At 49.7% G+C, this 15,007-nt stretch overlaps 1 protein-coding gene across 1 annotated transcript in view; it reads left to right on the top strand.

Moving 5' to 3' along the window:
- Positions 1 to 1,691: 1,691 nt before the first annotated feature.
- ANKDD1A (ankyrin repeat and death domain containing 1A) overlaps positions 1,692 to 15,007 on the top strand; it is a 36,245-nt gene continuing 22,929 nt past the window's right edge. The window contains 6 exon segments of the mRNA XM_089907115.1: positions 1,692 to 1,872; positions 1,874 to 1,909; positions 1,911 to 2,036; positions 6,311 to 6,409; positions 11,174 to 11,278; positions 11,949 to 12,047. Coding sequence (XP_089763241.1) covers positions 1,723 to 1,872; positions 1,874 to 1,909; positions 1,911 to 2,036; positions 6,311 to 6,409; positions 11,174 to 11,278; positions 11,949 to 12,047 — 615 coding nt within the window. The 5' untranslated portion in view covers positions 1,692 to 1,722.

Below are 15,007 nucleotides of genomic sequence, written 5' to 3'. Positions count from 1 at the left end.
CGACCAGGGATCCAACCTGCACCCCCTGCACTGGAAGGCGAAGTCTTAACCACTGGACCACCAGGTCCCTGAGGCATCCTCCCAACGTGGTTCTGGCGGGCAGCCTCATGGAGCTGCCTCTCCAGAGGAAGCACTGTGTGGACAAAAAGGGGTGCAGGATGAGGGCGGAGGACCCCCGACACTGTGTAAGGAGGATTGGGGAACAGCCCCTCCCTGGCCTGAATGTCTCCTAGGCAGTTCAGTTCTCTGAGGGCCCGCTGTGCCTACTGAGTGTGTAAAACTGTTGTGGGCCCAGGCCTGCCCTTGGCCTGGTGGGGAGGCAGACCAGGCCTCAGGGAAGGGTGCAGGTGGGGTGGTTCGCAGCCCTGCTGGAGAAGGGGGCAGAGGGAAGAGCCATTCTTCTGGTTGGGGACACTGGGGATGGGCCTGGGTACCACGTGGGGTAGCCTCTCCATGTGTTGGGGCTTCTAGCTGTCAGGAGCATCTTAGAGGAGATGCCAGGGCCTGGGTGAGAGGTCAGTGGAGGCTGTAAGGGTTGGATGCAGGATTCCTGACTGCAGCAGTTATCCTCTGTCTGGTTTGATGTGACAGGGGTACAACTTGGGTCTTCACAGCCTGCCTAGGGCTCAGTAATAGTAGTAGGAATTCTAGGGTGTGTCTGGTGTATTTTGGTTTTCAGAGCACTCATCTACCTGTGTCCTGGTGGTTCTTACTCACCCCTGGAGAGGGGAGGAGAGCAGGAAGGATTGGTCCTATTTATAGATGGAGGCAGGTACAGAGGAGGGCAGCAAGTCACCTTAGGTCACACAGCACATTATTGGTGACTGGAGCCTTGGTCTCATCTCCTGGACAAGCACTTGCAAAGAAACATGGACTTGCAAGTTGAACTTGCATCTTATGGATGATAGGATGCTAATGCCAGATTCATTCATTCATTTACTTGTTGAATGATTCATTTGTTCAATAAGTATTAAGGGCTTACTCTGTGGTGGCACTGTGGTAGGTGATGGGGACAGCAGAACCCATGGCAGACATGGTCCCAGCCCTCTTGGAGCTGATAGTCTTGTGGGGGAAAACAGACATTAAATAGAGTATCTCACAAATAGTTCATTCCCACTGTCACAATTTGAGAGCATGTGGGCGTCAGAGGGGCCCTCTCGGCCAGAAGTCCTCCCAAGGAAGTGGCATTTTTGTGGGAGCCAGTGAAAAAGGGCAGTGTTTTCAGGCAGAGGGGACAGAATGGGAAAGGAAGGGACAACTCGTCCCCAGAGATACCACACAGAAAATTAGTGTTTTCTTTTGTTGCCCCATCACATGCTGAAAACTGTGGAGGGAAGTGGGTTCATGGGTTGGAGGCTGGCTTCCCCCAGGCCTGCTCAGATGTGCTGAGGGCCAGAGACCAGGGTGAACTGCCAGGGCAGTTTGACAGTGAGTTTGGGGGTGGGGGGTAGGTCAGAACCCTTCAACCCTGTTCTGAAGGAAGGAGGGGACAGAACCCAGGCACTCAGGATTCCTCAGGGATTTGGAAAATAATCCTCAGACACAGGTGGCTGCCCAGCAGAGGGAGCAACAGGAGCAGACTTAGAGACAGGATGTTGTCTGGCATTTCTGAGAAGCAGTGCCAGGCCATGCAGGGCCTCATAGGCCCAAGGTTTAGGCGTTTGATCCAAGAGCAGTGGGAAGCTGGGAAGAGTTTTAGGTGGGGGACAGACGGATCTAGACATGGTGTTTTACTATGTTCATTTCAGCAGCTGCAGAGTGGAAGAGGAGGGGGTCAGAGTGGGGCTGGGGCCCCAGCCGACTGGTCACCAGAGCCAGCAAAGGTCCTTCCACCCTGCAGACCAGCTGTCCTGGCCGGGAGGTAGGGAGGCTGTGCGAGGTGGGCTGGGCAGCCAGCTGGTGCCTCACAGGTTTCCTCTCCCTCCTGGCAGGTGGGCAGGGTGGCCCTGCACCGGGCTGTGGGTGCAGGGCACGAGCAGGCTGTGCGGCTGCTCTTGGAACACGAGGCTGCTGTGGATGATGAGGATCCGCTACGGGTCCCCTCACGCAGGCATGTCTGTGTGTGCATGTTCGTCTTCTTGTCTGTCTCAGGGTGGGGCAGGGGCATCAGAACTCATTCTGGGTCTATGAGCCAGCTGTCATTGCCGAGGTTGTCACTGATACACAGACGAACAGGTGCAGGCTGGGCAGTGGGTGAGTCTTCAGGGGCCAATGACACTGTACCAATCCTACTTTCCCTTTGCACAGTCATAAAGATCTCTTCATTTTCAAGGGCCTTTCAGTTCTCAGCCTTTTCAGTCCCTCGTGATGTCATGTGAACAGGGAGAAATATGGGCTATAGAACAGGTAATTGGGTGGGTTGACAAAGGCCTCATTAGTAAAGTCATCGGGAGGGAGGTCTCTCATGATATGCCACAGGGCTCTGCCCTGGCAAACACTAACCCACAACCTGGATAAAGACTAACAGCCTTACTTAACAAATTGGCAGGGAGCACACTGCTAAGAGAGAGAGCAGAATAATAACAAGGTCTACAAATTTATCTCTACGGGTTTGGATAAAGAGCTGAATCTGACAACGGCATTTGACAGGGATACATTTTTTAAAAATTATAAACTTCTCTGCAGAAACTTAGCTTCCATGGAAATACTTTTCTTTGTCCTGACTTCTCTTTGTTCTGAGGACCCACCATGAAGGGGGCTTGATTACAAATCAGGGCTGGGGGTGGGGCAGCAACACCTACCTCCCCACTCCCTCACCCCATCTCCTCCCTGCTCCTGCTTAGACCTCATTTAGAGATGACCCTGGAAGGAGAGTGTCTGGTTTCCTTAGTCTGAGTGTCCCAATAAACCACTGGAACTTCTTGCATCAGCCTTTTGCCCACAAAGACCCTCACTGTTGGGACTTCCCTGGTGGCATAGTGGTTAAGAATCCACCTGCCAATTCAGGGGACACGGGTTCGAGCCCTGGTCCGGGAAGATCCCACATGCCGCGGAGCAACTAAGCCCATGCGCCACAACTACTGAGCCTGCGCTCTATAGCCCGTGAGCCACAACTACTGAGCCTATGTGCCACAACTACTGAAGCTCGTGCGCCTGGAGCCTGTGCTCCACAACAAGAGAAGCCACAGCAATGAGAAGCCCGCACTCCGCAACGAAGAGTAGCCCCCGCTCGCCGCAACCAGAGAAAGCCTGCGTGCAGCAAGGAAGACCCAACGCAGCCAAAAATAAATAAATTTTTAAAAAAAGACCCTTACTATCACCACCATGCTCTGTTATTTCTTCCTTGAGGGACTGAGTGAGAAAAGAAGATATGAGGGAGAATAGTAAGAGAGGGTGCTTACAAATCTTCTCTGTTTCCTTTGCAAACAGCAATAAATACGTTTTGAAAAATAAGAAGGCTGGTAAGCGTGCCTACTTTAATAACAGGAGGGTAGAGGAGACACTGGAGAAGGGAAATCCTGTTGTTGGGGGGAAGGTCTCTAGTGAAAAGCCACAGGGCTCTGTCCTAGATAGTTCCTGGAGCTAGGACAGTGAGATATCTTGGGGTTCGAACTGGCAAGAGGCTCTGTCTCCCATGACTCTCCTCCCCCAGCCTTGAGCCTTGACCCTTTTCATTCCCAAGCTCCTGTGGGCTTCTCCCCTTGGACTCTGTCCTTCGTCAGCCAGCCAGCCCACAGTTACTGATATTCTACCAGTAGCTGAGCTCTGAGCCAGTGCTGGGTCTCCTGGCCTCTTTGGTTCTAGCTGAGACCAACTCTAGTCCCCATTTGAGGTGCTATGGTGGATCCAGCACCTTCCCAAGGTTTCAGGAGGAAGGGCTTAAATTCTTGTGGTCACTCTTGACTCTTACTTCCAGCTTCTACTCGGTTTTCGCCGTCCTCTTGAAATTTTGCACATAGTCCTTTGTCTCTACCTTGGCATCACCCCTAACATGGATCACAGTCCTTCTCCCCACTTTCCATTCACACACTTTGATGTGGGGCAGGCTTTCCAAAATAAGAGGTGGAGGGGATTTACATTACACACAAAAACAATGTAAAAATCCTAAAATCCTGTCTTTGACATTCCTGTTCTTTATTATTTTCTTTCCTTTACCATATGCTTTCTTTTTTTCTTTATTTTAGATTTATTTTTTAAATTGAAGTATAGTTGATTTACAATGTTGTGTTAATTTCTGCTGTACAGCAAAGTAACTCAGTTATACATATACATACATTCTTTTTTATACTATTTTCCATTATGGTTTATCCCAGGACACTAAATATAGTTCCCTGTGCTATATATACAGTAGGACCTTGTCCATCTATTCTATATGTAACAGTTTGCATCTACTGACCCCAGACTCCCAGCCCATCCCTCCCTCCTCCCCCGCTCCCCCTTGGCAACCACAATTTTGTTCTCTGTGCCATTCCTGTTCTTTAAAGTCCCTTGGTCCTTTTCTTGTCTTGGACTTGGCCTCTTCCCCTGCCCCACTTTCAATGCTGTCATTGTCTGCACTGTCCCTGCCCTGCCTCCAAATTCCTGCCATCATGCCCAGTCAGTCCTTTCTGGGTTTCACCTTTCATCCCAACCACTTGTCACAGCTTTTACCCAAACCCAGTTCTGTCCCTAAGAGGGATTCTGGTGCCAGCCACTAAGACCCCTTTTCCTGGTGCTCCCCCAGAAGCTCTTTGTGGAGCCAAGTGGGGAAGCGGTTGTGACTAGGGTGCTCTGTGCAGGTGCTGGGGTGAGGCACCCTTTCCCCCAGAGGTCCAGACTGTGAAATTGAGGCGGATTCAGGACTAGGCCAACCCTGTTCTTCTGGCAGCTTAGAGTGTGCTGGGGATGAGGACACATCAGGGGACACTGATCCCTTAGCCCTTCCTGAGGTGGGCTCTGCATTTCTGCTCCCAGCTGGACTTGGGAGCATTTTCCCACTGCAAGCCTGCTTATGCTTGTGGGGAGATTCTGTGGCCCATCAGTACCAGGTCACCCTGTGGGCTCATTCTATGAATGACAGGCTGTTGGCCTCACCAGGGGACCCAGAGCCACACATGACCCTGTTTCTGTGGGAAAAATATGTTCTGGTCTTTGAACGCCCAACTTGGAGACAAACTTTGGGGCTGCCCAAAGCTGAGGGAGGCCAGTGCGGTCTGTAGGCAGAAGGTGGTGATGATCTCCCAGACCTCTGTTCTGCTCAGACCCTGCCACATCCCACCACACTCAAGGAAAGACAGAGAGAAACCACTTCTAAGAGGGTGGCTGGCTGTCAGTGCATTCCGGGAGGTGAGTTTGGAGGCCTGGGGGTGCTCTTCACAGAGAAGGAAAGACTCAGCAGAGGTGGGGATGAAGCCTGCCCTCAGATGCACGAAGGTGGAGGGCAGTGCAGGGGCTCTGGTGACCTGGAAACACTTTGCAGATGTTGAGGAAGAGCATCCTGCAGAGAGGATCTGGGCTGCCATCAGAAGAAGGCCTAGATGTATTTTCAGCTGCTCCAAAGGGCCAGTAGGGTAGAAAGCACAGGGATGCAGATTTCAGTTCCGCATGAGGAGGGGCTTTTCACGGTGAGAAGTGTTTGACGGTGCAGTGGCTGTCTCGTGCAGCGGCGAGATGCCGTCCCTTCATGTGCGCAGACCTAAGCCATCTGCCTGGAGGATGTTTCGCAGGAGATTCAAACGGTTGATTCTCAAATGCCAGTCCAGGGTGAGGTCTTCACCAGTCACAGCAAATCAGAAAATTAGAACAATGGAGTGTATGTTTCATGAAGCTGTATTTGGAAAGAGTATACTCTGAGATCAGCTCCTTCCAAACTTTTTTGTGGTAAAACGGTTCATCTTTGTGAACTGGTGGTGAGAGGAGATGGCAGCTCTTTTATTTTTAAGGTTTATTCGGTATCCCCACAAAAGTTTGCAGTTGTTGGGAGAGTAAATCCTCAGAGTTATCACAGGGAGAAAATCTTTTTCCCTTTTTTCTTTTCTTTCTTTTTATTGTATCTATGTGAGAAGATGGCTGTTAGCTGAACCTACTGTGGTGATCATTTCACAATATATGTAAATCAAACGATCATGCTGTATGCCTTAAACTTATACTGTGATGTATGTCAATTATTTGTCAATAAAACTGGGGGGCGGAAATGTTTGCAATAGTATATCAGCCTCTGTTTAAAACAATTTCCTGGACTCTAAATTCCTAAAGCCCAGAGCTCCCCGGCCTGGGTGAAACTTAAGGTCCCTTATGGTTACACGATTGTGCAAAACACACTTGGGCCCAGGTGGCACAGCCACGCCCCCTCATAGTCTCCTCCCTTCCCCCCCCATGTCCTCTCCCCTAGTTTGGGATGAATGCGCTTCTCCTTTCTGCCTGGTGCAGTCACTTACGGATCCTCCAGATCCTGATCAACTCTGGGGCCAAGATCCACTGTAAGAACAAGGTAAGGCCTCAGCTGGCAGCCCACTTGCCCCCTCTCTACCTCCTGCTGCACAGGGCTGCCCCCACCTCTGCTGCCTGTCCCCATCACTGCCCCCTCTGTCCCCTCATGTGCCTCTGTCTGCCCCAGCTTGCCTCGACCCTCTGAGAAGCGTCCTGAACCCCCACCTGAGCTCAGCCTTGTGAAGCTGGGACCCTCACTACTTCCACTGGGGCTGGGAGAAGGGCCTGGGGATGCCTCTTTCATCAGCATTGAAAGCCCCTGGCTTCTGATCCCCCTACTCTTTACCACTCTGTGATGTTGGGACAGTCCCCAGTCCTCTGGCCAGCCTCTTGTTCACAAAGGGGAATTAAAGAAACACTCTCAGAAGATTAAATGAGAAGGAGGTAGGACCTTCTCCCTCCCACGGGGCCCCGGCTCCCTTGTGGTCAGTATGGCCAGGTAGAAGGAGCAAAGCACCATTTACCAAACTCTGGGACCTTGGGCAAATTATTTTACCACCCTGAGCCTCACTTTTCCCATTTGGAAATAGGGGTGCTAGTACCCATCTCTGAGCTGAGGCAGAAGTAATTGCAGTTCTGTGTCTAAAGTACCTGGCCCAGTGCGACCCTGGCAGTCCCCCGTTGCTCACTGGTGTGTGCTATGGTTTGAGGGAGGAGAGCCCCAGGGAGTCAAGAGTGCCCAGAACCCCTGAACTGGTGTCTCAACTTTTAGGGGGTTGGTGGCCCTTATGAAAATGCAAACATTTCTGGGCCAAATACCTTCAGCCAGGAGTTCTCAACCTTGGTCCTTAGAGAGACAGAATTTGGGGATCCATGAACTTTGAAGGGAAAACAAGGACCTTTTTTTTTTAAACTGCCCTCTGCTTAAAATTTTAGCATTTCTTTCCATGATGAATGCAGGTAGAATTAATATTACCTGTGACATTGTCTCTAAGACAAAATGTAGCTCTTTTCATATCACATTACAGTTTTTGCAGTTATCTCAAAATACTGTTTACGCTCATCATTACTTTGAAATCATGGCGGTAGTTATTAGACCTTTCCTAGATCTTGTTGTTTAATGGATCAATAAAGCACATATGCTACTAGATAAAAAATTTGGGTTTTAATATTTTGATAATTCTATTTCAATATCATTGTTTTTCTTTTCTGGTAGGCAGAATACTGTCTGCCCCAAGATGTCCATATCCCTATCCCTAGAACCTGTGAACTCTAGAACCTAACATGGCAAAAGGAATTTTTCTGATGTGATTAAGTTAAGGACCTTGAGATGGGGAGACTATTCTGGATTATCCACATGTGCCCACATGTCCTTTTAGGGGAAAGAAGGAGGGAGGCAGGAGAGTCAGAGAAGGAGATGTGATTGAAGGAAGCAGAGGTTGGAGTAATGTGACTCACAAGCCAAGGAATGCAGGTAGGCTCTAGAAGCTGGAAAGGCCAGGGAATGGATTCTCCCAGAAACTCCAGAAGAGAAGCAGCCCTCCCAGCCCATTTTAGACTTTTGACCTCCAGAACTGTAAGATAATAGATGGGTGTTCACCAGACACCAAAAAGGGCCATGGCACACAGGAGGTCTGCCCTATACCATTGTTAGGATCTTGTTGGCAGTGGTAGAAATGTCTGACAGCTCTCAGTGAAGGATACCCCTAGGCTATGGGCCACAGGATCCAAGGCCAGAGTGTGGGATCCAAGCCCAGTTTCAAGCTGAGGGCCCTCCTGTCCAGTCCTGCCTGTCTGGCTTAGCCTTAGAGAGAGTCTCAGTGGTCTTGCAGAATCCAGTAGCTGTTGGCGATGAAATTTGCTATCAACACAGAATGAGCCTCAGTGTTCTAGAATGAGGGAGGTGAGGTCTTAAGTGTGTGTGGAGGGCAGGGCTCTGAGTAGTGGATCTTCTAGTTAAGCAGGTCCACTCCATATTAGTTTTCTGTTTTTGGTAACAAACCACTCTAAAATGTAGTGGCTTAAAGTAACATTATGATTTTTCATAATATCATTGGCTGGTCAGTTACTCCGGCCTTGCCTGGGCTCACTTATGAGGACACAGTCAACACACGTCTGGGGCCTCTGCAGGAAGAGGGAACGTCGCGGATGGTGTGGCCAGTGTCTCCAGGTGGTAGCTGACATTCATGGAGACTTCCTTCTCTGACAGCCCCAGGACATCAAAAGAGCAAGAGTAGAAGTAGCAAGGTTTCTTGAGATATTACTTCTACCGCATTCTACTGGTCAAAGCCCATCACAGGGTCAGCCTCGTTTCAGGGGGAGGAAAATATGGGATTCCTCCTCTTGATGTGAAGAGTAGCACAGTCCTGTTGCTTGATCTTGGGACAGTTTCTCAGTCCATCCTGTTTTTCATGACCTTGCCACTTTTGAAGGGTACTGGTCAAGTATTTTGTAGAATATCCTTCAATTTGGTTTTGTCTGATGTTTTTCTCATGATTAGATTGGGGTTATGGAATTTGGGGAAGAAGACCCCACAGGTCAAATGCCCTTCTCACTACCTCCTATCACGGGGCATGTGATACCATTGTGATTCGTCACTGGTGATGGTCTCTTGATCCAGTTCTGACACCAATTCCGATGTGTGTTTTTTCCACGTCACCAAGCAGTTAACTCAGTTCCCCGTGGACACTGACCGGGAGTCCACAAATTTAACTCATTTCTGAGACTACTTGGAGATAGTGTCAGATTCTGCCGGTTAAGGGTTCAGTCCTACAAGACTACCCACGCTTTGGATGTCAATCACAAGCCCAGGTGGTTGCCTAGCTATATAATTGCTTGTAAATCAGAAGTTCCCACAACCCCCTCCCCAGGTTCGATTAATTGCTAGAGCAGCTCTCAGAACTCAGGTAACCGGTTTACTTACTATATTTCTGGTTTATTACAAAGGATATTAAGGATATGAATCATCAATGGCCAGATGAAGAGATGCATAGGTCAAGGTCCTGAACGCAGGTGCTTGTGTCCCCATGGAGTTTGGGATCCGGCACATGGATGTGATCTGATTCACCAACCTGGAAGTTCTCCAAGCCCTGTCCTTTTGGGGTTTTAATGGAGGCTTCATTACATAGACTTGATAGATTAAATTCTCAGCCCTTGGTCATTGACTGAACCTCCATCCCCTCTCCTCTCCTCAGAGGTGAGGAGGTGGGACTGGAAGTTCCAACCCTCTAATCACTGTTGGTTCCCCTGGCAACCAGCCCCCCATCCTTTATTTACTTAGGGGCTTCAAGTCACCTCGTTAACATCATAAAAGACACCTTTATCACTGTTACCATTTAGGAGATTCCTAGGGTTTTAGGAGCTCTGTGCCAGGAGCCAGGACAAAGACTGAATATATATTTCTTATTATAAATCATAATATCAAGCTTGATCACTTGGTTAAAGTGGTGTCGGCCAGGTTTCTCCACTGGAATGTTAGCATTTTTCCCTTTCCATACTCTATTGTTAGAAACTCTTTGTCGTTTTAATTTGCATTTCAATAATGACTAATGATGTCATATATTTTTTCTTGTGCTTATTTGCCATTCCATATATCTTCTTTGGTGTGCAGATTATTTTTTAATTGGGGTAATTTCTTATTGATGAATTTTTAGGGTTCTCTGTAGATTTTGGATGCATTTCAAAATAAATTGCACACATCAGTGTACTTCCCTCTAAATATGTCAGCATGCATACTAGTAACTAGAGTTCAAATTCTTTGTATACAATGAAATACAAGCTGAGTCTTATTTTTTTTTTATTTTTTTTTTTTTGCGGTACGCGGGCCTCTCACTGTTGTGACCTCTCCCATTGCGGAGCACAGGCTCCGGACGCGCAGGCTCAGCGGCCATGGCCCACAGGCCTAGCCGCTCCGCGGCATGTGGGATCTTCCTGGACCGGGACACGAACCCGTGTCCCCTGCATTGGCAGGCGGACTCTCAACCACTGCGCCACCAGGGAAGCCCAAGCTGAGTCTTTAAAAATATATATATATATATATATATATATTTTTTTTTTATTTGGTTGCACCAGGTCTTAGTTGTGGCTTGCGGGCTCCTTAGTTGCAGCTCCAGGGCTCCTCATTTTAGCTGCAGCTTGCCAGCTCCTTCGTTGTGGCATGTGAACTCTTAGTTGCGGCGTGCATGTGGGATCTAGTTCCCTGACCAGGGATGGAATCTAGGCCCCCTGCATTGGGAGTGTGGAGTCTTATCCACTACACCACCAGGGAAGTCCCTACACACTGAAATTTGACAAGTGCTACTCCTCTGTAACCCAAACCACTGTCAAGATGTAGAAGACTGTTCCATTGATTTTTATGACCCATTGATGGTTACAATCTATTTGGAAAAGTACTCCAAATAATCTAGCTGTAATGCAAGGCCAGGGTAGAAGCTCTGGACTATAAACATAGGATTTGCAAACCTCCCTCACTTAAATATTGCTTCTGGGGCTAAGAGACCTTCAATAAAGCGAAGCACAATAAGCCTGTATTATCCTAACTTGACCTATGAGGAAATGGGGGCTCAGAGAGGTATAGGTAACTTGCCAAAGACCCCAGAGCTGATAAATGCTGGAGCTGGGATTTGAACTCTGGCACCCTGAGTCCCACCAGCCCCCGCGAGACTAAGTGGGTCCTGCGGATGTCCCAGGGGCCTATCCCCATTTTCAGTGTGGTTTCCTTTGGAAAGCTGTTCTGATCCTAAACACTCATTGTCTGGGAGACAGCCAGTGCGTGAGCAGGGCCTCCCTTCGCAGACTGCAGGGACCACCCTGGCCTTGTTTCCAGGACAGCCTGACCTTACTGCACTGCGCAGCCCAAAAAGGCCATATGCCAGTGCTGGCGTTCATAACAGAGGACCTGGAGGACGTGGCCCTGGACCACACTGACAAGGTGAGTGTGGCCTCAAGGCTGTGTGTCCTTCCCATCGGGCTTGGGATTCCTGGGGCCTCTCCTGTACATTCCTTGAGTGCATCCCTTCAGCCATGGGTAGTGCAGACTGGACCCCACCTCAGGGAGTTGCTGGTCTAGAAGGGGCATTAGGGCACAAATGAGCAGGACGCCAGCAGCACATGGTCAGATCCCTCAGAGAGACTCTGATATGGACTAGACAGGTTAGAGAGGGGAGACAGTTCTTTCTGCTTCCTGGAGGAGGTGGAATTTGGTAAATGAATAGATTTCATCAGTAAGATTAGAAAGCAAGGGACATTCCAGATGGAGAGACAATTGCTAGAGCTTTAGAGGAAAAGGGCTTTTGGTGTGTGAGTTCAGATGGGTTAGAATCTTGGGAATGAAGGCCTGAAAGGTTGTTAGGGGCCTTCATGGAGATCTCAACCCCCAGCCTCAGAAATGGGTCCTTTATTCAGGAGCCACAGGAGGATTTCAGTGGGGGAGGGACCCACCAAGTGGGGTCTTGTTGGGAAGATGGTCTGGGCTTTCCAGGCAGGGTGTATAAGGCAAGGTGGGGGAGAGTGTCTGGAGCACTGCAAGCCCAGTGTGGTTGGGAAACTGAGGCCAGGTGGGCAGGGCGAGGAAGATTCACTTTGTTCTCCTTCCCCGCCAGCTGGGAAGGACAGCATTTCATCGGGCTGCAGAGCACGGGCAGCTGGATTCTCTGGACTTCCTTGTGGCTTCTGGCTGTGACCACAGTGTCAAAGACAAGGTACTGTAACCATGGGTCCCGGGGGAGGGCCGGGCTCTGGGCTGCTGACCGGGGTGGTCACGGGCAGCTCACCTGTGTCTACTGCCAACTGCAGCGTGCTAGAGGGGCTGGTGGCCCAAAGACCAGCGTGTGTCTGATGCTCATGCAGCAGGCATTTTTTGAGCACACACTATGGGCCAGCCGTGTGCTATGGGTGAAGAGCACAAAGATGCCCAAGACACAGTTTCTTAATCAAGGAATTCAACCACAATCCTAGGAAAGAGCTGTGAGCCAATGTGGGGAGCCAGGATGGCAAATCTGATAGGTTGGTAGTGATGCCTGGAGTGGGTTTGAGCAGGGCTGTGATTCCACTGGGGATGTCTGTTGCTGGGGGGAATGGGCAGGAGTTGGGGGACGGTAGCCACATGCCTGCTGGTTATTTGCTTTCTTTGTGTTTTAGTAATCTACTATGATTATGGCAAAAGTAGGATGAGACCGCTGAGGAGGGAGCAGTTCATTCAGGGTGGAGAGCTTATGAGCAGGAATTTACCTATCTGAGAATAGATGAGGGGTTGGGACCCAAGGGGACCACCCTACAAATGACTTGTATCAATGGACCATTGCGAATCATTAGGCAAATGTGTTGCAGCAAATTCTAAACAGTGCTTCCAACAAAGGGAAGAATTCCACTGTTAATTTTCTGATTAATATGCTTGGCTAGGATACAAGGAGTTCTGTTTACAAAGCTAGTGACAGAGCTCACAGACCAATGAATCACAGGATCTTAGATCAAGGGCCAGTTCAACCTTCTCATCTTACAGATGTGGAAGCTGAGGCCCAGAGAAGGGGATACTGTAGCCAAGGTCACACAGCAAGACAAAGGTCGAGCTGGGTTTGGAGCCAGCATCCTGATGCCCCCCTGTGTTCCTCCTTCATCAGGCTGCCTCCTGCGGCCCTGAGCCCTGGGGGTCTGCACCAAATCTGTCCACCCACACTCAGCCTTTCAGGATGAAAAGGCTAAGTTAGGTTCTGAGATTCAGATCAGGCTGATTTCCTTCATTTCAGAAACATGGGCGGAGCAGGTTGTGCTCTGTGCCAGGCCCTGAGCCAGGAACTGGGAGTACGGACAGGGGTAAAGAATGACCCTTGCCAGGACACATCTACCCAGGAGGCAAAAAAAAAAAAAAAAAAAAATGATGTACTCAGGGCCCCAAGAGAGCAGAAGCACCAAACTAGAAAGCAAGAAAAGTTCAGCTTTGGTGAACTCACCCAGAATCTTGCAATCAGAAATGCTAGGAAGAAGCTTTTAAAATTGCATGTCCCTGTTAAGTGTTGTATTTTCCAATGAGGAATGTTTTCATTTTGAATTTTATCTGGGGAGAGGGCCCAGTACGCTTTTCAAGGCTTTGGGCCACTGAAGGCCTGACTCGTGCTAGGACCCGCCAGCCCGTGTAGGGGGACAGACCTGTCAGAACGGATGACAACATACCTCACGCTGCAGGTGCTATGGTAGGGAGGCATTGAGAGCCCGGAGAGAGTGATTAATTCCTTCGGAAATGTCAAGGAGAGGCTGACAGGGCCCCACAGAGGTGGAGAGGCTGGATGTCCCCACGGGTGGAGGGGAGAGGCCAGGCCCAAGGCCGAGGCCTCCTTCCACCCAGCCCCCTGTCCTGCCTGGGCAGAGTGTGAGGACCCTGGCAGGGGGTCCGTGCCATCTGCAGCTTCAAAGGGTAGGAAGTAGATATTTATAATCCAGAAGGAAGAGGGAAGCCCTGCCCTGTTTCCACAGCTCTGCTAACTGGGGGCACGTGCCAAACCCCAATGTTCACACACTTCCTTCCGGTCTCTTTGAACACAGAGACTTCAGGCTGTGGCTACACCGCCCACAGCCTGACCCTTGCCTGCTGTGGCGAGCCGACCACGGAGCGGGTGGGAGAAGAGCCGAAAAAAGCTGTTGAGGGGATTTTTTAAACTTAATTTTATTTATTAATATAATATAATGATCATAAAGGAAATGTAGATGTTTCCTCCTTGACCCTGTAAGATAGTTAGAGCTGTTTATGTGTGTGTGTTTATCTATCACGGGGGCAGGGTATGTTTTTAACTACTTTAAGTACTGCTTTGGCTTCTGTATGTGTTCACATCCTCATTGGGCCCTTTATAGATATCTGTGCCTAAACTGAACGTCTTCTGGGGAAGGTACTGAGACAGGCCAGGGCAGAGGAAAGCACTGGTTCAGCTCGATCGTCCCCATGGCCTTCTGGGCATGATACATGGCTGAAGCTGGGTCCTCCCTTCTGGGTGCTCTTGTGGGTCCCTCCAGGGTCCTTGTCCTGGTCCCCCATCTGTGGTTCCTCTGTAAGGACATACCTTTTCTCAGGCTGGCCACGTCCAGCTGCCTCTTCTTCCCTGGGGCCCCTTACCCTCCTGCAGCAAGTTCCCTTTAAAGACGATCCCAAATAGGCTGCCCTCTGTGGGACCACTTCCAACACAAAGAACACTGTGCCCTTTGCCCGCCCAGTGGAGCCCCCTCTCTTGGCTCTGTCACTGTCACCTTTAGACTTCTCAAGGGTGAGGCTGCTCCCAATCCTCTGGTTCTCGAGTTCCAGGAGACACAGGTCAAGCTCTCCATCACATTATGTATTATCATTGAACAAATATCTACTGAGTGTCTGTCACATGCCCAGGCCCTATTCTAGGCACTTGGGGAAATTTCAGAGAACAAAATGGACAAAAATCCTTGCCCTTGTGATGCTTATTTCCAGCCAATAAACAACAAGCATAGTATACAAGTGGATTGTAGAGGGTGTTAGGTGGTCAGTGCTATGGGGGAACAGGAAAAGTGGAGCAGGGTAAGGGGATCAGGAGAACAGGAGGTGGGAGTTGTGGTTTTCAGTATTGTGGTCACGGTGGGCTGCACTATTCAATGAGAAGCTGACATCTTGAGCAAAGGCGCAGGAGGCGAGCGATTGGGCCGCGTG

This window comes from Delphinapterus leucas, chromosome 2, assembly GCF_059928025.1.
Source record: "Delphinapterus leucas isolate spDelLeu-1000000601 "Yukka" chromosome 2, BTC_Dleu_Yukka2, whole genome shotgun sequence".
Classification (NCBI taxonomy): domain Eukaryota; kingdom Metazoa; phylum Chordata; class Mammalia; order Artiodactyla; family Monodontidae; genus Delphinapterus; species Delphinapterus leucas.
Note: the sequence above shows the minus strand (reverse complement) of the source record. Positions and strands in the feature narration are given on the sequence as shown.